Below are 21,044 nucleotides of genomic sequence, written 5' to 3'. Positions count from 1 at the left end.
GAGGGGACTAGAATAAATGAGTCAAGTAAATTGGTTGGGTTGGTCTGATTAGGTGAGTTGATCGGATTAAATGAGCTAATGAATTGGGCAAGTTAAGTATGCCGAATTAGTTAAATATGTCGGGCAGGCTAATTGTAGTAAGTTGCTTGATTAAAAAATATTAGCTTTTATGATATTTTTTATAGAAAATAATTTAATTTTATGTAATTTATTTTTCAAAATATATTTTCCACCGATAATTATGATGGTAAATGAACCGAATATGAATATTAGTGAATATTCAAGTTGATATTCTACTTAATAAGAGTTTATTTATGTTCTTCATTTAATATACACTAGATCAATTAATTGAATAAAATTAAACAACTCACTAAACTAAATGAAAAGGTTTAGACATTTATCTCTTAGTTCGATAATATTAATGTTCATAAATAATGTTCGTGAACAACTATCTTAAACAATATTAACCAATGAACTCAAATTAATATACTAAATAAATATTTTTTAAAAAAATGAATAAAATAACTTTGTATTATATAAAGTAAATATTATTAAAAATATAATCAAAATTTCACATTAAAAATATATGAAAATATCATATATTTAAAAGATGAAAAAATAAAACCTTTTAAACAGAGAACATTGTACAATTAAATTAATTTAAATTTAAAAATTGATAATATCTAAATAAATCAAGCTCAGTTCATACAAATAAATTAAGATTTAGATTAACCCATTATCTTATTAAATAAATTTTAATAATATAAAATTTAACTTAACATGACTTGACTTGATTCATTTACTGTCCGGAGACAATACAATTATCAATAGATAAACGAACCCAACATGTCCCATCGCAATGCCACCTATCCCATAGTATTTAGTGGCTAGAAACTCCTTAGAGGATTACCATATCTCTTGATAACTTTTTTTTTTTAAGAAAAAAGAAAAAATAAATAAATTTTTTGTTTTGTTTCTAGTGTCATTATTTTTTTTTAAAAAAAAATAAAATTTAAAAGCAAAAATAAAGATAATTATTTATTCTTAACGTTTTGAGACTGCTGCAATAATTCTCTACCCTCTTTTGCTGTCACACGGAAAAGCACACGCCCGGCGATGACGCGATTGGTTCGGGCAAACGGGAAAGGGATCGACGGCAGAATGAGGAATGCGGCGGCGACAGTCGTTGTGGCATTTCTGGCAGCACTGGCGGAGGCTGGTACCTTCACCCCTTGCGCCGACTCCGAGGTCCAGCGGTGGGATGGGTTCACCTTCGGCATCGCCTCTCCGACCGCGATTCGTTCTACTCCGACGGCATCCAACTGTCTCCCTGAGACAGCCGCCTCTCCCTCTACTCTGGCAGTGCTCAGATCGGGGTGTTCCCGAGATCTCCCTCCTGACGACCAACACCAGCAATAACCCGCCGGCATGCCAGGCTCCGTTCTGCATCTCCACTTCCCTGTCCGATTGGTTGCATTTTTCTTCGACGCGATTATCATGTCTGTATATGATACTAGGGTTTGTGATCTTTGCTGTCTTGCCTTATCGGTAATCCGAAAATTTCATGTCTGTATATGATGGCAAAAAAATGAATAGGTTCGTCCCAACCTCCTTGTCAATCCGTTTCAAGATTAACACTGAAGAGATAAATCATGGACGGCTATTAGTTTTTAGAATAATGATTAATACATATCCTTGTCAATCCATTTCAAGGTCAACATCGAAGAGATAAATCACGGACGATAATTAATCTTTGAAATAATAATTAATACATAATGAAAAATTTATTTTAGTTTTATGGATATTCAAATTTCAGATCTCATCATCACAATATTTAATGCACTAATCAATAAACCCATGTACAGCTGAAGTAACTCCATTTGACTTGTTTAGTTGGGCTTACCTAGGTGCCCAAGTAGTTACGTGTAGTCTCGGTTTTGAGCTAATTTAAAACAATGGTCAAGGGCTTTGCTCATTCGTGCCCAATTAAGGCGCGATATTACAACCCTGGACGAAGTCAAGGAAAAACTTGACACACATATGCTTCCCCTAGGGCAACAACCCTGGATGAGGTCACAAACTTTACCCACATGCTTCACTCTCTAATTGCTAATCGATATTACCACTATGAGATTTTTGTTATGTTATTTTGAACTAAATACTTTAATATATAAGGTAACAAACCTTGTTTATGTTTCCTAGAATTGTCTTAATTATTGTAAATGATGTATCCATAGGATAGTACTCAAGGTAATAATTATCGCAGCTTCTTGGTGGTGGTGAGCGACGCTTAGTGTCGGTGCTTCACCTATTTTTTTTTTCTCTCGCAGTTAGCCATTTAGAAGGTAGATTCGTTATCTTCATAATTACACTGACATTAGGCGTATGATGGGATAAATTTTAAATCGTAAGTTCCTAAGAATTGATCTCTGATATTATACTAGAAATGTCATGCACTCACAGATCTGGAAACTAGATCCTTTGATCCAAAAAAAGTGGACCAGGGGATGAACCAATTATAATTGTGGTAGGATTGTGACCGCGATTCGGTCACATTTAGTTGCGATCTCTTTCTGGGTTCACCGTCCCTTCAGGTTATAGTTTGGGTCGAGGCGGATGACCGGAAGTCGCTCGACGCCTGGTTGCCCTTCGCTCGACGCCCGGCTGCCCTCCACTCGACGCCCGACAATCTGATCACTTGCCCACCGTCGGCGGCCTCTAGCCACCCGCCCCAACCTAAACTATAACCTGGGTGGACGGTGAACTCAGAGAGGGATAACAACCAAATGTGGTTGGATCGTGGCCATAATTCGTCCGCAATTACAAGTGGTCCATCCCTTGGCCTACCTTTTTGTCGACCCGTCTATACTACACCCTGGGGGCTATAGTTAAGCTATTTAGGATTTTACCTTTACGCATTGTTTGAGTGGAGGTGAGGGAAGGAGAGGGAAGGGTAAAGAAAGGGAAAAAAAAATTAAAACCTTGTTTGAGAGGAAGTGAACTACAGAAATGAAAGATAAGCAAGGGTAAGCTCTAACTTTCCTTATATATAAAACGAAAGAATTTCCTACACCCCGATTTGAAGTGTAAGGAAGGGTAAGGATAACTAAAAAAATTTATATTCCAATTTTATCCTTGTTTTATTATATTAATTCAAAAAAAATCATTGTTTTAGGTATTTTTTGTGTTGTGACTAAAAACACTCACACCGCCCAACGCTTACACTCCATCGATGTCAACACCGACGTTGACGCTGACTTTGATGCCGACTTTGACGTCGATGCCAACTTCGACGCTGACGCCGACTTTGACCCGACACCAAATTCGATGTCGACTTCGACGCCGTTTTTAACAAATGAGCTACAATTACATGAATGTGTAAGTCTTAACCAATAAATATATGCAAGATGCACTAGGTTCTTGAACGCATGAGTCTTTAACAAAAGTGAGGATAATTTGTTAACTTTATATATTTAACTTTTATTACTCTCACTTTCTTCCCAAATATGGTAACATATGTTACGTTAATAAATCTTTCCTTCATTTTAAACAAGGAGAATATAAATACTTTACTTCCCTTCTTTTCCCTCTCTTCCACTCTTTTTCCCTTCCGTTAATGAACCTTCGCTCACCCCATTCAAACAAAGGGTTAGGGGTTAAGGATTGAGTTATATATTTTTTAAAAAATTTCACTTGTGGTTAAGTTATTTAGGGTTTTATTTTTAGAATTTAGATGTTGAATTATTGTATTAAGTATAAAAAAAATTAGGATTTAAGTGTTGAATTATTGCATTAAGTATAATTTGTTTTTAAAATGACATTTTTTTAGGTGCCCATTGTTGGGGCAATTTCCCTAGGTCAAGTTTGGCAAGTTTAACTAAGCTTGAGTTAGGTCAAGCTTGAGTCAGGATTTGAGTTTTGATGTTTGACAATATAAGGAGATTACTGGAGCAATCGTCCGGTTATGGAAATGGTCAAAGGGTTGACCAGGTTGATGAGAATATAAGTCAAGTAGGTCAACATTGACAGAAGACTTGACTGGGAAAGTCCTAACTAGAGGTTAGGCGTATGGAAGTCCTAACTGGAGGTTAGGCGTATGGAAGTCCTAACTGGAGTTTAGGCAGTGGTGGAAGTCTTGACTGGAGGTTAGGCAGATTGGAAGTCCTAACTGGAGTTTAGGTAGTGATGGAAGCTCTAACTAGAGGTTAGGCAAATTGGAAAGTCCAAGTGTGATCTTGGCAAAGGAGAAAGTCCTGGTGAGGAGCCAGACAATTAGGAAGTCCTGGTGAGGAGCCAGGCAACAGAAAGTCCAAGTGTGATCTTGGCAAAGGTTATAAGACCAAGCATGTGGTCTTGGCAAGGTAAGTCCTAGTGTGACTTGGCAAAAAGAACTCGATAACTAGGATGAGGGCGAAGGAAACTCTTGAAGGCGAGGCTTGAAGGATGGGGAGATATTCGAGGGATGCAAGGCTGATGGAGGAGGCTAGAACGCTAGTTCGAGGTTAGTCGAGTGTGGTGGTATAATCCGACAACTAGGATGAGGCCGAAGGAAGCTCCTGAAGGCAATGCGTAAGGGATGGGAGATATCTGAGGGGCACAAGGCTGATAGAGGAGGTTAGAAGGCTAGTTCAAGATTGGTCGGGTGTAGCCAAATGCTAGACATGAAAACCCAACAGGTCACGGTTGACCAGGAGTTGGGTTGGAGGCTTTGGACTTGATTTTGAGTCAAGTCCAGGATGGTCAATCAATCGGGCGATCGATTGAACCAGGGTCCAATCGATCAGTCGATCAATTGGAGTGTGCTGCCATTGTGGGAAGGCCCAATCGATCGGTCGATCGATTGGGAGGTGAAATCACGAGCATAGAAGCCTTCCCAATCGATCGGGTGATCGATTGGGAGTTGGCAATCGATCAGCCGATCGATTAGGCAGGGAAGTTCTCGCGCGATCACGAGAACACAGAAAGGCTCTGAATCGATCGGGTGATCGATTCAGGCAGTCCCAATCGATCGGTCGATCGATTGGGCAGCAGAAGCTTGCGCGTACCGATCGATTGGGCAGCAGAAGCTTGCGCATAAACGCGAGAGCACAGAAAGGTGCTGAATTGATCGAGCAATTGATTCAAGAAGTCCCAATCGATCGGTCGATCGATTGGGAAGTGACCGTTGCGCAGGATGCAGGTGATGGATGACTGCGATGAAGCGGTGCTGATGTGACAATCGATTGAGGATGAATTGGATCGATTGGGAGCACTGTTTAAAGCCTGGGCGGAGCATTTTCTTCGCAGATTTTTGCGATCTATTTTCTGCGAGCTTTGTGCGATCTTCACAGTGATTTCTCCAACACTCACGCCAGTTCTTGAAGGCACTTGGGGAGCATCTCCAAGGTTCAAGAGGCAACACCAAGTAGCAAGAAGAAAGGTGTATTTACTTGTATTATTGTAATTTCTTCTTGTATTTGTGTTTGTGTTGTGTGTGAGTTTGTACGAGGTTTCTCCGCCTCCGGTTGCGACCGAGAAGGAGGTTTTCATAGTGGAGATAGCGTGTCGTGTGTGAATCCTTGGATTAGTCACCTCTTCTTGAGGTGGATACCAAGTAAATCCTTGAGTTAGCGTTGTGTGAGTCTTGTATCTCATTTCCGCTGCATATCAACAACAAGATGAAGCAAACCGATGCAAGCGCGACGAACCACTATTCACTCCCCCTCTTGCGGAATCCAAAAATAATTATCATTCTAATTGAGGGTTATTTGGGAGGAAGGTCCGCTGTAACGACTACCCCACTAGCTGCAGTCTGACTTCTTCCACCCTCGTTGGCTGGCACTTCCACTCCTTCGGCATCACCGATCGGATCCTCGTGGGAGCCGACCGGCTGTAGGCCTCGACTCTCCAATTCAGCCACAGTTGCAGCATTAATTTTCGCGTCCGTGAGTTTGCTCTTGCTGGCCAGACACGCCCTTAACATGATGCGAGCTACAAAAAAGAAAGCAAAATTAGTTTGATTCAAGGATGAAGAGAAGAAAGAGCATACCTAGGCTGGACGGAAGTCGCGTGCTGATCGAGCTCAAGCTGAACACGTAAAGGACGCCCTCCAACAGCAACCAGTGAATGTGGTATTTCTGACCGGCCAAACTAGAAGCTGCTTGGAGGAAGTTCGATCGGCTTCTATACTTCCCAAGCGATGGGGGATTCATCACTTCTATCTGCCAGCCGGTCGGGAAGTTTGGCCGGTCGGGAAGTTTGGCCGGTCGGGAAAACGAAGAAAGTAGTGGTCCCTCCAATGCTTATTGGAGGATGACATTTTATCAACAGCGACCAACCCCACTAGAGCTTGGAATAAGAAGGTCCCCAGCTCAGACAATTTAGAGTAATAAAAATAATAGAAGAGCCGAGATGTCAAGGGAATATCGTACAGACGGAACAAAACTATGACCCCACACAACAGTCTAAAGGAGTTCGGCACCAGCTGATTAAGAGAAATATGGAAGTATTTACAAACAGCAGAAAAAAAGGGATGAACGAGGAACCAAAGACTGGTGGTGAATTAATCCTTAAGAAAACACAAAAAAAAACCCGCTAGTGGCTTATATGACTGGTCGTACGCAGATGGAATGACAACTTGGTAATCAGATGGGAAGTGGTAGGCAGATTTCAGATTTTCAATGTCATCCCCGTCGAACCTAGAATCGGTGGAAGATACCAGATCCCAAGGATGGGGACGAGGGGTTGCGAAGAATCGACCATTGAAAATAAAGGATTCGAGAAAGAGCAACGAATGGATTCAGATAATGAAAAAACTGAAGAAGCTTACAAAAAACAATCACCGAAGAAGAAGAAGAGATGAAGCATCGCAGAGAAGGCTCGAAGATGAAAGCACAAGGGATGAAGACGACGGCGACGCGAAGTGAGGCTTATAAATCTCGTGGTCGATCGCCCTGAACCGTCTGATACAGGATTCAAAAAACTAGGAGAAGATTCAACCATAGAATTTGAAAAGACGTCTGTCACATCACCAGCGAATATTCACCTATCACGTCAAACATGCGGCGACAGAAAGTGGGACACATGGCGATCAACTATCGAAAGATATTAATGAGGCTTAATTAAAAGGTATGACCTCTTGCTTAGCCATAATGATCAGAGATTTGCACAGTCTTCAAGAAATTTAGATGACATCAACTACTATGAAAGGACGCTCATTCGAGGGAGCGCAGGGAAAGGAGAAATTTCGCCAAGTGTTGTCGTCCATCGTTCCAATCGGCACAGAGAGTGGGTTATCACATAGCCGAGCGGCCGAGTCACTATCTGCCTTGGGAAGTATGATCCGAGCGGCAGTTACAAACCCAAACTAGCGAAAGGAAGCCAAGCGACGTAGACATTTGTTCCGATCAGAAACTTGGTAGCGTATATGGTCTGATTGGACATGGAACCCACCGAAGACTCTACTCGTCTAGTTAGTTGGACTTGTAGTCTCCTTCGACTATATTTAAGGGGGAGACTTGTTATGCGGCTGTAAAATACTGAAAAATGGTGAATAATAATAAGGGAATTTTTCATAATTTTTGAAAATTTTTCGAGAAATTTTCGGAGCTCGTATAGACGAGTTTACGGGGATAAAAATGGGGGTCGGAAAAGCATGTTTGGGCTACCCCGTTTTAGCGAGGAAATGTTTATTTCTTAATTCCTTTTTCTTTATTGCTTCGTTTTCTTTTTCCCCCGCCGAACCCACGCGCCGAGTCGTTCCCTTCCTTCTCTTCTTCCTCGCCGAACCACCTGTGCCCTAACCTCCGCGATGTCGAAGCCTCTTTCTCTTCCAGGACGCCGAGCATTTGCGGCGCCGGCACTGCTTTGCTTTCCTCGAAGCCCTAGCCTCTGCCCCGATTTCCTTTTTCTTTCTCTGCGCCTTCATCGCCACCGGCGAGCAGGGAGCAACGCAAGGTTTCTCCTCCCCTTTTTCCTCATCGAGCCCTTCTCCCGATCTCACAGTCTCCTCCGCCCGAAGCTAGGCTACCGACGACGAGAGCCACCCTTTCTCTCCTTCTCCGCCGAGCCATCGCCGATCCGTGCCCTAGCCAGCGCCGACGCCACCTTCTTCTTCCTCTACCCTCTGCCCCAATGTCCACTGCCGACGCCAAAGTCCAGCAACCATCTGTCATGCCTTAGACTCCACTAACGGGTCTTCCTTCTTCGCCACCAGTTGCCGACAGTGATGCAAAGAGGGGCTCCGAATTAGGTAAGGCAGATTTTGGGTAGGGTTGTTCACTGTGGGATTTTTTTGATTTGGGCTCCTGTGATGTACCGATTGATGGTTCACTGTGGTAAAAGTCACTAATTCCGTTGTCTTGCTATTGGAGCAGGGAAGAACCACTACTACTAGGGTTTTTGGGTGTTGATCATATTGTTGTACTGCCGCTGAGGAGTTATAGGGTAACAAAATCTTATTTCTTATTAGATTTCCTGATTAGAAAAATAAAAATAAAAATTTGATTTAGGTTGTTAGTATAATTGATGATGAATTGAGGTAAGTGTAGGGATTTGATACGTGTTGTGGATAATGGATTGATTTAGGTATGATTTGATTACATGATCATGTGTAGGTTTGAGTTGGAGGTTGTGATTGTTTGTCTACCCGTCTTTGTAGCTTGGCTAGCACTATTCACTGGCGATCCACAGCACTGGTCATTCTGTTTTGGGCAGGGAACCCTTTCGACCGTGAGCCATCAGTGACTATCCTGGATTTGGGTGAGTTCTTATGAATTGATTTAGATTAAGTTATTGTGATGGATTATGCTTATTGCAAGTTCTAATTCGTATGGATTAGTTTAAGTCGATTGAGGAGTTAGATGATCCAATTAGGGTTTATAATTGGATCTGGGTTTATGTTAGCTTCTCGAGGATTTGATTTAGCTAATTTATTTATATATAATTAGCTAAATCTGGATACTATGTATTACAGGACTTTGACACGAGATGAGCATCTCGACGTTGGATTTGACTGGATTGGATCTGCTATTTGAGGCGGGTACCTTGACTTATCTTTGATTAAGTCATGTTGATATGTTTAGTAGGTTATAGCCTTTAGTAATAATTATATTCATCCTTGTTTCGGTTGATCACTACCTAATCTGTTACATGCTTGTTTGCTCCTCTGTTATGCATTTTATGCTAGTACCCACATGATTGTATATATGCTCATAGAGGTAGTGACATACCATGCCTTATTGTGCTCAGGACCTAGGTTTTTGATACCTTATCTGATCTGTGTACATTTGATTTGGTTCATTGACCTATGGTACACATTTTATATTTATATATGGATATTGCTATGCTGTTCAGGATATTTTCATGTTTAGTGTCATGCATCATCTCGCATGATTGCATGCTGTGCGATAGTCCACTCCATTATTGTCGAGCACATCGCCAGTTACATGTATCCGTACACACCACCACTTATGGGTTAGTGGTATATCAGACAGGTGTATGACAGTTCTACTGTTTGGCTCCGTTGGTCTGGTGACTCAGCATGGTAGCCGGCAGACAGTTCTGCTCTGTTTGGCTCTGCTGGTTTAGTATAGCAGCGTGGTAGCGGCAGGCGGTTGGACTCTATTTGGCTCCGTTGGTCTGCTCATGGGTAGTGTGACGCAGCGTGGTAGCCGACAGAGATTTCCTCTCCGTCATCGTGTACCGAGAGATGAGAGCATTGAGCTCCCCCATTTGTGATTTGGGGTAGGAGGATAGATGTACTCCTACAGCATCCCGTCCACTCGGTCACTCATCAGGAGTAGTGATGTCAGAGTGCACGGTTGTCACAGCCATACCCACTCGGTCTCACCATTGTGTGTGACATGGCTGACTGGCGTCAGGGGTGACCATGTCATTGGCATCATATGCATTTATGCATTTACTGATTGTGTTTGTTGCATTTATATGCTGCATTTGGATCGATGCATATGTTTGACATGCATACAGGATTTATGAGACTCTCGGTCTAACGACCTGACTATTCTGATAGGAGGCCCTGGTGAGTACAGTTCTCTTCAGCCTTTTCCTATTGTGCATCGTCTGGCTTTTGTCCAGGAGACTGTACTCCATAGTTATTACTGTCTGTTATAGCTTACTATACATGTCAACTGATATCTGCTGAGTTGTTGAACTCACCCCCGTGGATACTATTTTTTTCAGGTACTAGGTCGTTATAGAGTCGCTTGGAGTATCCTATCTGCCGGTCCCCACGTCACATCAGAAGACATATCTCCGCCTTTTTGTTTATTTTATCTTGGTATATGATATGTGTGTATTTGACTTTGTGTTTCGATTTTATTTTCGGAGTGTTGTGTTGATGTGTGGTGTAAGCCTAGCCGGCTAGCAGTGTTTTGTTTTGTTTTGTATGAGTTTGTATTTATGTTTTTCCGCTGTGTTGGTTTTGATTTCAGCCGAGTGGGCTGATAAAAATATATATAACTACGTGGTTATTGTTATATTTGTCCAGCCGTGTAGGCTGAGATTATTAACTGCGTGGTTGTGTATATATTCCAGCCGCATGTGGCTGATGTATATTGTGTCTGTAGAAATGCTTCAGATTGTCACCCGTACAGGGGAGGTGCTATCGAAATTTCTTCGGACAGGGACTTTCCCGGGGCGTGATAGCGGCAATAAAGGAGGGTCCGTATGACGTGGGTCAGATGCCAAGGTGGATGTCAAAGTCAAGGTGGTCAATGCTAAGGTGTCAAAAGACTCGCCCACGGCGGTCAAGCAGAGGACGACTACAACGACCGATCAGGCCTATCAATGTCCGATCGGCAAGAGACTTGTCAAAGCTGACTCACACAACCAACTTGGAATAATACGATGAGACAACTAGATGCTCAGTGTAGAGCGACAAGACGTTGGGAAGACTGAAGAGCTTATCCGATCAGGAGGGACAAGCTACTATGCCCAGTCATCTCAAGGAAGAACAACTGAGACTAACAGAGCGGAGGAGTCCGAGCCGAGCGGCTACCCCTAGGCCAAGCAGCGGGATCATTTTTATATCTCTCGATATCCTTTTGGGAGATAGTGCTGCTGACATGAGATATGGTCAACAGGCAAATTGTACGGTGGAAGCTTCTACTGTTCTATCAGGGATATGCATACCCTGTTAAGGTATGGTGTCAGAGGTACTTTCCTAACAGGTATTTTCATATGACACATTAGAGAACTTATTTATACCTCAAGGAATGTGCACGTCACCCATCTGGGCTCTATATAAGAGCATCTACAACGCCATTAACGCGTGATGCGTTAATGACAATATATTATTATATATATATAATTTTTCAGCGTTGTAACCATTTTAACGCGTTCAATTCGTTGAACGCGTTAATGCTACAGTGCGTGAACAGTACAACCACGTAATGCTACAGTACGTGAACAGTACAACCACGTAGATATTAACGTTGAAGCTTTAACAGCATTGCAGATGCTTTAAAAGGGGTTCAAGCATCGACAGAGGTATGCATTATTCACTGTTGCTCTTGCGTTATTGTTGCTCTGCTTTCTTCTACACTTCCGGTGACTGACTTGAGTGTCAGAGGACCAACTCTGGGAATCCTTTCCCTGGTTCGACATTGACATTGCTTGTTTTGTAGAGCGAGATGCGATCTATATCCACCCTTTCATTTTTGGACGAGATCAAACATTAAATAGGAAAGAATAAATTAGAGAAAATTGAATCCTCTTGATTTAGCTGGAGAAATTTCTTTGATAAGTTCCAGAGCGAATTGATGTGCAGTTATCAGCCAAGAAGTTTACCTATTATAGGTTAATAGTGGAGGATTCATAGTTGCATTTGCTGGCCGTAAATACACTGTCATTCCTTTCCCATATTCATGGGTAACAGTATATTTGCAGTAACCAGCTTTACTCTGGTATGTTTCCACTTCTAAAATATTGAAACATGACAATATCTAGCCCAGTGATCTGTGATGCAACTCTCTGTGTCACACACACACACACACACACACACACACACACACACATATATATATATAGGTTCTTGAATTCCATAAGGCCACACTCCAGAACTTGTACTGGAAGAGAGATGATTGCTCTTCATTTTTGTGTGGAAAGTCAAGCTTTTGTTTGCCTCAACAATCAAGTTTGTAATAAGAAGAATGTACTAATTATGAGATGATTAACAAGGGTATTTTTTTATCATATTTTATTTATTAATAAAAGACAAAATTTGTTATTATATTTACTTTAGTTCAGCATTGAATGAATAAGTATAATAATGTCATAGAGTAGAATGTTTTAGTCTACAACATATCAATTGGTTGAATTAATAGTGAAATATTGTGGATATATAAAATACTACTCTTAATAATTCCTAGTCAAACATTAATATACAAGGACAATATTAATGCATTGAGACTAGCATGTAGGTCAATAGATGACTTAATCTCATAAATCATGAATATGCAATATCAGGTTGACACGTGAGTATATATTAGAGAATATGTACTGAATTGACCCACCATGAGATGTTTCATGGATCGTTATATAAGTGTTATAAACATTCACAAAGTGACTATTAGTATGAATTATTCTTAGACCTGAAGTCACTACAGTTTCCTACATAAGGAGTTGTATATTTTGGTATTGATAAACGTCACCTATAACAAGGTGAACTATAAAGTCGATCACTGGTATGCAATAAGTTATGAGAAGGGATGTGAGTGATGTAGATGAGATCTATCCCTTCCATATGACGGAAGTGATATTTGTGGGCGCTTTGATTAATAGGACACAAGAATGCATGGTCATGTTCAAATGAGTCAATATGCGATATTGAGATTATTTGATGGAGTGTGTCTACTTAGAGATCAAGAAATATAAAATTGATAAGAGGATGTACGATCTATGTCTTATTGATTAATCTAGATATCTAGAATAGAAGGATAGAGTCATATAAGATAATAGACACGGAAAAGTTAAGTCGGATCTCGACATTCTCGCCACTTGGGTACCAATGATGTCTTGCTAGATGTTACTTATTGTTTATGTATGTAAAATAGTTTTAGAGATATTGTCAACATTATGAGAACCTATTGGGTCACACACAAAGAACAAGTTGATTTGAAGATATGTTCATATGATGAATAATTGGATCAAGTCTAATTTGAATTGGACTTATTGAATTAGACTCACTATTGAATTTAGTCCAATTCGAATTAGACTCATTGAGTCAATTTGGATTGGTGATTAATGAGTTAGACTCATTGAATGATTTGATAAATTTGAATTCATGAAGGAAGAGAAGTGTTCAATTTAAAATTGATCATGCATTGGAGGAAGAATGATCAATTTTAAATTGCTCATGTATTGGATGCATTGGATGAAAACAAATATTAATGTTAATTAAGACAATTGACATTAAGATAATTTCATGAATGAGTACAAAAGGGGTTTTGATTCATTTTTACGAAGAGACTTTTGTGTTCTTGCTCCTTTTCTTCCTTCTTCCGCTCTTGGTCGAAATCCACCAAAAGGGGTTGCTAGCACCTTTAGTTGTTTTTCTTCTCCACTTGGTGAGTTCGTGAGACGAACGGAAGGCTTGTTCATGTGGATACTGAAAGAGGCGCGAACACTTGATCGTACTGAGATCCAAACTATCGGGGAGTTCATGTTTATGCAACAAAGATAACTTCCTTTAACAAATACTTAGTATATGATTTCCTTTCGCATGAATCTTATAGAAAGGAACTTGTTTTTTCGCTGTACTTTCTGCATGTTTAGCACTATAATTTTTTTATACAATGTTGTACTAGTAACTAACGCATGAGGAGAACATTTACTTCGACTATATCAAAATTTGAATCTCAAATTTTACTATAAATATCTTATACATTAACCACTAGATCGTACTCAAGAAAAATACTCTTCTCAATTCATGGTACGAGGTGTGCAATCTGAGGCAGGGCTCTCTCTCTCTCCAAATTGTACTCCAAGGTATCCTCCCTGACATGACGCTGGAGTAACACTCTTTTGTAACCTTGCTCTATTACACGGCTTTAGATTATTGACAGATAGAAGTTCGTTAATCCCCTTCTTTCTACTTTTTCTTTATGATTCTCAACTCCTTGCCAGAATTTTGCTTTTACTTGGCGATCTGCCCGACTCTTCTCCCCCTCACCATGGCCGAGGACGCCGAAGCAAAGGGCACCAAGGCCTTCGCCGATGGCCGCATCCGTCACTTATCCGAGGCCATCGACCTTGCTCGTCCTCTATTCCAATCGGTCGGCTGCATACGCCTCTCTCCAGAAAAAGAGAGAGACCTCCATGGCGATGACCTTGAAGCAGAGAGGCGTATGCAACCGAACCGATTGGAACAGAGGACGTGGTTGCCAGTAGCGACATCGATGGCCTCGAAAAAGTGACGGCCGTCGAAGCAGCCATCGGCGAAAGCCTTGTTGCCCTTGGCTTTGGCATTATTCGAGAGAATGGGAAAAAAAAATTATGGCGATATTTTCACTTAAAATCTTATTTATAATTTATTTTATTTGACCTAAAATAGGCATTTAAAATTCTTGTATCTTAAAAAATTTTCAAAGCTGATTTCATGCGAAGAAAAGAACACTCCGCGCGTCATAAGAGGAAAAGACCGATCTCACCACAGTTACCATTTCGTGTTTGCCGTCCGACCGACTAAAAAGAAATTCTAGGGTTTTCTTAGCACCTTCCTCTTCCGGGACACCTCCGGCGACGCGTCGATCGAAACGGGAGTAGCAGGAAGATGGGAGGGAATAAGGGGCCATCGGATGGATTGGGGCGTGCTCTTATCAAGAAACACAAACGGATGGTGCGGGAGTCCAAGGAGAAGGGCCTCGCCCTCCACCTCCAGCAGCGGCGTGTTCTTGAGTCCGTCATCGACGTCAGTGACATAGACGCCATCCTCGAGAAGGCCGCGGAGGCAGATCACATCTACTCCTTCGATAATCCCTCCGCCAATCTCCTCATCAATCTGTACGCTTTTTCCTTCTTTAGATTTTTGACTGTTCGATATTTACATTAATTATTTTCGCTTCTTTGTTTTTGGAAAAATAAGAGTTTAACAAATAACACAGTTTTTATTCATCTCGATGTATCCGTCTATATTTTGATTTGCATCTCTGTCTGATAGTTCAATTTCCTGTTATTCTTTGCTTACAACTTACTATTTGTTCAATCATGCGGAACAGGGACCCTAGTTCTGACATGGATGGCATGACGGAGGAGGAGAAGCGGAAGCTGCGGAAAGAGGAGGAAGCCTTGCACGCTAGGAGTCTTCGGGTTCCTCGCAGGTGCAGTTGCTTGATTTTATTTGTTTCTCGTGATGTTTGGTTGAACCACGCGTATGCTTATGTTCAATGTTGGTGTCGGTTGTAGGCCACCATGGAGTGCTCATATGTCAATTGAGGAGCTTGATGCTAATGAAAAACAGGCTTTTCTGGAGTGGCGGAGAAATCTTGCCAGGTTATATTTTTATAGAATTATAACACAGTATTGCCTACGTTTTTTTTTTTCATCTTCTAGATAAGTTGAATAATTGAATATATTTTGAATTATACTGTGGTTTTATCTTAGAAGGCTAGTCTTTCCTACCATTTTAGTGGTTTGGAAAAACAGCCGATCAAGCATTGTTTCATAAGTTGCCACTCCTATCTCCAATCACATTACTGCACTAGTCTGACAAAAGCAGTAGGGTTTAAAGTTCTGTTTCAACCGATAGAACCTAGTGACAAGGCTTAATGTACCACAGATGCCAGATGGACTTTTCAACCTTGCATGAAATTTTCCTAGTTATATCTCATTTCTTTGGTGACCTTGAAATTTGCTTGTTTTTGTTTAGTTGCTTTTATTATCTCACTTTGCATTTTTTTTTTCAGGCTAGAAGAGAATGGGAAACTTGTACTTACTCCTTTTGAGAAAAACCTGGACATCTGGAGACAACTATGGAGAGTTCTTGAAAGAAGTGATCTGGTGTGCCCTTTTTGCATTCAATTGACATTTAATAGCATAATTGGCAGTGCTTGATATGGCTTTTATTGCAGTTTCACTTTTTTGACAAAATTTTCCTTTAATAAAGACAAAAACTGCTTTATTTTGCATCTGAATATATGCCATTCATGTGATGCTGGTCTGTGACTGAAGACTAGAATTAAATGATAATTGACTATTTACTTATTATTCAAATATCAAGTTGCAGTGAGTGTCATAAGTGTATTTGATTAGAGAATGTGCTTTGATTAATCAATGATAATTTAGCATTATATTGTACTGGTTCTCTGCTCAGATCATGTGAGCTCCTATGCTTGTAGTCAAAATTTGTCTTGAAATTCATAGATTTTGACAATATCATTGATGAAACACTGGAAACACAATTCTGAACAATTTTCATTATTAATATGTTATTAGAATTTGTTTATTAATCATTTTACAAGTCACTTCCTTTTGACATCAGTCACGTGTCATACAATGTGACCCTACCTTGAATTGAATTGCAGCTTTATGTATTATCAAATAATTAGTTATGTTGTTTAGCTTTTATTTCTTAATTGGCAGACTGAGTTTCCTTGCTAAAATTTACAAAGGCATCATAGCATTGCTAGACTGATTATTACATGCACATATACTCATTGGTGCAAACTACTCATTAAGGCTTCCAATGTGTTTGAAACATCTCAAGCTACCAACAGTGGTTATCACATCCCAGCCGTTCTATGCTTCTTTGAGATGATATACATGCTTCATCATAACAAGCTTTGCTTCTTTGGGATGATATACATGCTTCATCATAACAAGCTTCCCACATAGTTTTATGCCATTCTCACATAAGTTTAAGATGGTCTTAAAGGTATTTCTTTTGTAAAATTTGATTGGGTAAACACTTATCCCTAAAGCTTAAGTTCTTTTTGTAATTTTATAGGTAATGATGTTTCTCCTCATATGAAGTGTGAACAGACTAGCATGTCGAACATGCACACTTTCTCATATGTGTGTGGTCACTACTTTTTTATTGTTTCTATATCTTCCTCATACCGGCCGACCCCACCTAGTGGGATAAGGCTTTGTTGTTGTTGTTGTTGTTGTTGTTGTATATCTTCTTCATACCATGAGTAACATTCAAGCATATTGTTAACCATCTACATCAAAGAGAATGGACTTGGATCTCTAAAACAATCACTTTATATGTGAGAAGTATTCTATAGTAAACTTCATGCTGACTAAGTAATCCAGGAGAGGGACCGATGGTATATTAAGCATGCACTCTTGATTCTGCTTTCTGTTTCCTGAAAAATATGATCCTCATGTTACTTAATTATCACTGAACAATTCATTAATTGGTGTAAGTATGCTAGGAAAGTGAAAGTTTGGGTGTTTTTTTAACTATGCACTATTGCAATTTTTATATTTTATCTATAAAGATCCTGTTGAATTTTGTTAATCAATTACATTTTCAACTTTCTAGAATCTATTTCCAGTGTTATTATATTTCATGAGTTGTCTGAAGGAGATGAATACATTTGATTAGCTAGTCATGGTGGTTGATGCTCGGGATCCACTATTTTATCGGTGTCCAGACCTTGAGGTATTTTCCATCCTTTAGTACCATATTTCTTATCATTTTTTGATAAACTATATGCATATGTGGCTTTGTTATGTAAATTTTTGTACTCCAAGTGCAAGTCTACTTCAGTAACCATCTCATTTATTGCCTTGGATCTCAATGTAATTAGGATATTTCTTAGTATTACCTGTTATTCTTCTGTCATATGGTTTAAAACCAAATGATGTGTGAGGTACAATGAGACCCACATTGTAACATGTATGTGGTACATTGCATGAGTGAGACACTAGCTCTTTCCTTGAAAATTGTAAAGAAAACCACACCATTCCTTGGGATGCAGATTATCAGGAATCCTCTCAAGTTAGCAAGAATATCTACTCATGTCTTTGAAACATCCATCATCGGCAAACATCAAATTAAGCCACAACTTTGGACAGATCATGAGATGCATTCTTAGCTCTAAATGAAGTGATTAAAAAATACCTTAATCAATAAATGATGGTAGGTGAAGAATACTAAATTGCTGCTTGACCTCAGACATGGTCACTAAAGTTTACCCATGAACTACACTATACTTACAGGGAGATTAGTCAATGGGTTGTGCAATTGGTACTCCAACGATTTTACTTTTTTTCTGTTTACCTAAAGCCATCCATCAATAATCATTCGCTGACTTTTAATCAGCTCATTCAACCCCAAACATTCACCTTCAACGTGCAATCTTCCAAAGAGGATATTCTGCATCAAACAGAAAATTGTTTGGAATATATTCTTCCACAATGCAGCGTCTCTGCAACTAGTTATTCCAAATGTTCAAAGGTTAATGTACATCTCAGTCCTGAAGCTTCACGTTGTTCTTGTTTCAATTAGCTTGTATGGCTCCAATGAGTTCTTTTGTTAAGAATAAAATTTACCCGATGTCTCAAGCTTGTTGACTCGATTCTGCAAGGTTATGCCATTGTAAGGTAGGACTCTCCATGACAATAACTAGGAATATTTAGTTGGTTTAATAATCATGGATGTTTACAGTAAGATTGCAATTGAAAAGTAAGAAAAAGCAATCAAAATATTACAAAGGGATGTGAAGAGTGGTCTGTCCACACTATATAGGTGTGCCATTCCCCCTTTTGAAATGGTAATTCCTAAGTTGTAAGATGGAAGTAGTTTTCATACTCACTTGAGCTTGAATGACTCTGAGGATTTGAATTATTCCCACTTTACAGGTTTTTTTATGTATGGATCTTCAAATCACTACACGTTCAAGATGAAATTTTCTTTGTATTCTTGCCCTTGGAATCTTGTGAATGTGAACAATACTTCTGCTAGACTAAAAGTATTTTTTTGTGATATAATTTAATTAGTATTAGATACTTAAGACATGGAAGATACCATTCAATTTCAAACAATTATGGTACTGTTAGATGGTTGATATCACCTATTATCCACCAACCAATAGCTTCAGTCTTGCTATGTTAACATTCCTTATCAGATTGATGCAATAGGTCTAAACAGGCTTAAAGTTTAAACCTATGTTTTAAATTTTAAATCGGATGTACAATATATTTTTTTGCCCCTCTAAATGATCAGGAATATGCACGGGAGCTGGATGAGCACAAGAAAACACTGTTGCTTGTCAATAAAGCAGATCTTCTACCAATCAGTATAAGGTGAGATTTGGTGACCTTATTTTTGTAGATACTTGCAGGGATATCAAACTGAAGTATTTTCTCTCTTCTGTTTAATTTGAATTCTGCAGATATCGGTGGGCAGAATACTTTCATTGCCATGGGATTCTCTTTGTATTTTGGTCTGCTAAAGCTGCTTCTGCTGCTTTAGACGGCAAACTATTTGTGGGCCAATTAAGAGAAGAGAAAGTGCTGAAAGAACCCATCCAGGCAGAGTTGGATACAAAAATATATGGCAGGGAAGAGCTTTTGGCTCGTTTGCAGTCTGAAGCAGAGGCTATAAGAGCATATAGGTCCAAAAACCATGAAACTCCTGAAGGCAGATATTCGGAAACTAGTTCTATGAATCCCATATCTAAGCAAGTTATTGTGGGCTTTGTTGGCTATCCAAATGTTGGAAAAAGCTCTACGATAAATGCTTTGGTTGGACAAAAGCGCACCGGGGTTACCTCTACCCCTGGTAAAACGAAGCATTTCCAGACATTAATCATCTCAGATGAGCTTATGCTCTGTGACTGCCCTGGTCTGGTGTTTCCTTCTTTTTCCAGTTCTAGGTATGAAATGATAGCATTAGGAGTTCTTCCCATTGATCGGATGACTGAACACCGAGAAGCAGTGCAAGTTGTGGCTAACAGAGTTCCTAGAACTGTCATTGAAAGCACATACAACATCACCTTGCCAAAGCCAAAGGCATATGAGCAAAAATCAAGGCCACCCTTGTCTCCTGAGTTGCTCAGAGCATATTGCACATCTCGTGGCTATTTTACCTCAAGTGGGTTGCCAGATGAGACTAGAGCTGCACGAATAATCTTGAAAGATTTTGTGGATGGGAAACTTCCCCATTATGAAATGCCACCTGGAGAAAAAGAAGATATATTTACGAATAGAATAGGTGACATGGTCGATCCAAATTCTTCCTTGGACAATGATGAACCAAATGCTTGTGATTTTGAAGCCAAGTGCATGACTGTTGAAGATGGTTTCAAACAACATTCTCTAAGTCATCTTCTCGAAGACCTTGATTCATTTGAGTTAAACAGTACATCAACATCTAAAAGCACAGCCTTTGTGAAAAAGAAAGATTCGGCCTAACTACTAAGCACCATAAGAAGCCTCAGAAAGTAAAAGATACACCTGGAGGGTAGTGAATCACGATGACGTTTGAATGCCTGTTGTTTGAATGTTCCAAAAGCCAGCCGTTAACTTGGTAAATATTGGAGCCTGCAGTGGGTAGAAATTATGTTTCAGCTTCCTAATGGAGATGACTTATTGTCAGCAAATGTCACACACGAATCATTGATAAAGTTTATATAATGTGATATTGTGGCCTCCAGATCATTGTGACAAGGGAAGAAATAGAATCGATGAGAATAAGTCCCGTGACATTAGACAGAATACAGACGCTGGAAGTGACAATCCATATGCAACAAGAGTTTGTGTGCGTCAAACATCAATAAGATTATGTTTTCTACTGCCTCCGTGTGGTGGATTTAGTTCTCATCTACATTGCCACAGATCATAAGATGTAGAGCTAACTCTATTAGAGATGTAACTATGCCTGTGATTATAATTGTGTGTGGGTTATTTGCTATTTAGTTTCACATTTCAAATTGCAAGTCTTAGCTATTGCAAATTGTACTAATATTCTTTCTGGCAATTTGGTACAGTGGTAGCTTTTACATTTTTGTGCTTAATTTGTTGGTAAAATTTTTATTTTACGCATGTGAAGTTGCAAAAAATTCCACTAGACATTTCATATATTTTCTTAATGTTCA

General features: G+C 39.7%; 1 protein-coding gene and 1 pseudogene across 1 annotated transcript; both read left to right on the top strand.

Moving 5' to 3' along the window:
* The first annotated feature begins 790 nt into the window (after window positions 1–790).
* LOC121990060 lies at window positions 791–14,414 on the top strand (annotated as a pseudogene).
* A 212-nt stretch (window positions 14,415–14,626) lies between these two features.
* Window positions 14,627–20,950, top strand: LOC121991756 (GTPase LSG1-1-like). The gene is made up of 7 exons (XM_042545783.1): window positions 14,627–15,000; window positions 15,216–15,317; window positions 15,403–15,489; window positions 15,903–15,996; window positions 17,549–17,605; window positions 19,172–19,251; window positions 19,341–20,950. The coding sequence occupies exons 1-7, from the start codon at window positions 14,771–14,773 to the stop codon at window positions 20,359–20,361; spliced, it is 1,671 nt and encodes a 556-aa protein (XP_042401717.1). The 5' UTR covers window positions 14,627–14,770; the 3' UTR covers window positions 20,362–20,950.
* Window positions 20,951–21,044: the final 94 nt, after the last annotated feature.

Source organism: Zingiber officinale, chromosome 6B (assembly GCF_018446385.1).
Source record: "Zingiber officinale cultivar Zhangliang chromosome 6B, Zo_v1.1, whole genome shotgun sequence".
In the NCBI taxonomy this organism is placed as follows: domain Eukaryota; kingdom Viridiplantae; phylum Streptophyta; class Magnoliopsida; order Zingiberales; family Zingiberaceae; genus Zingiber; species Zingiber officinale.
The sequence above is the reverse complement of the archived record's forward strand: the minus strand, read 5'-3'. Positions and strand labels throughout refer to the sequence as shown.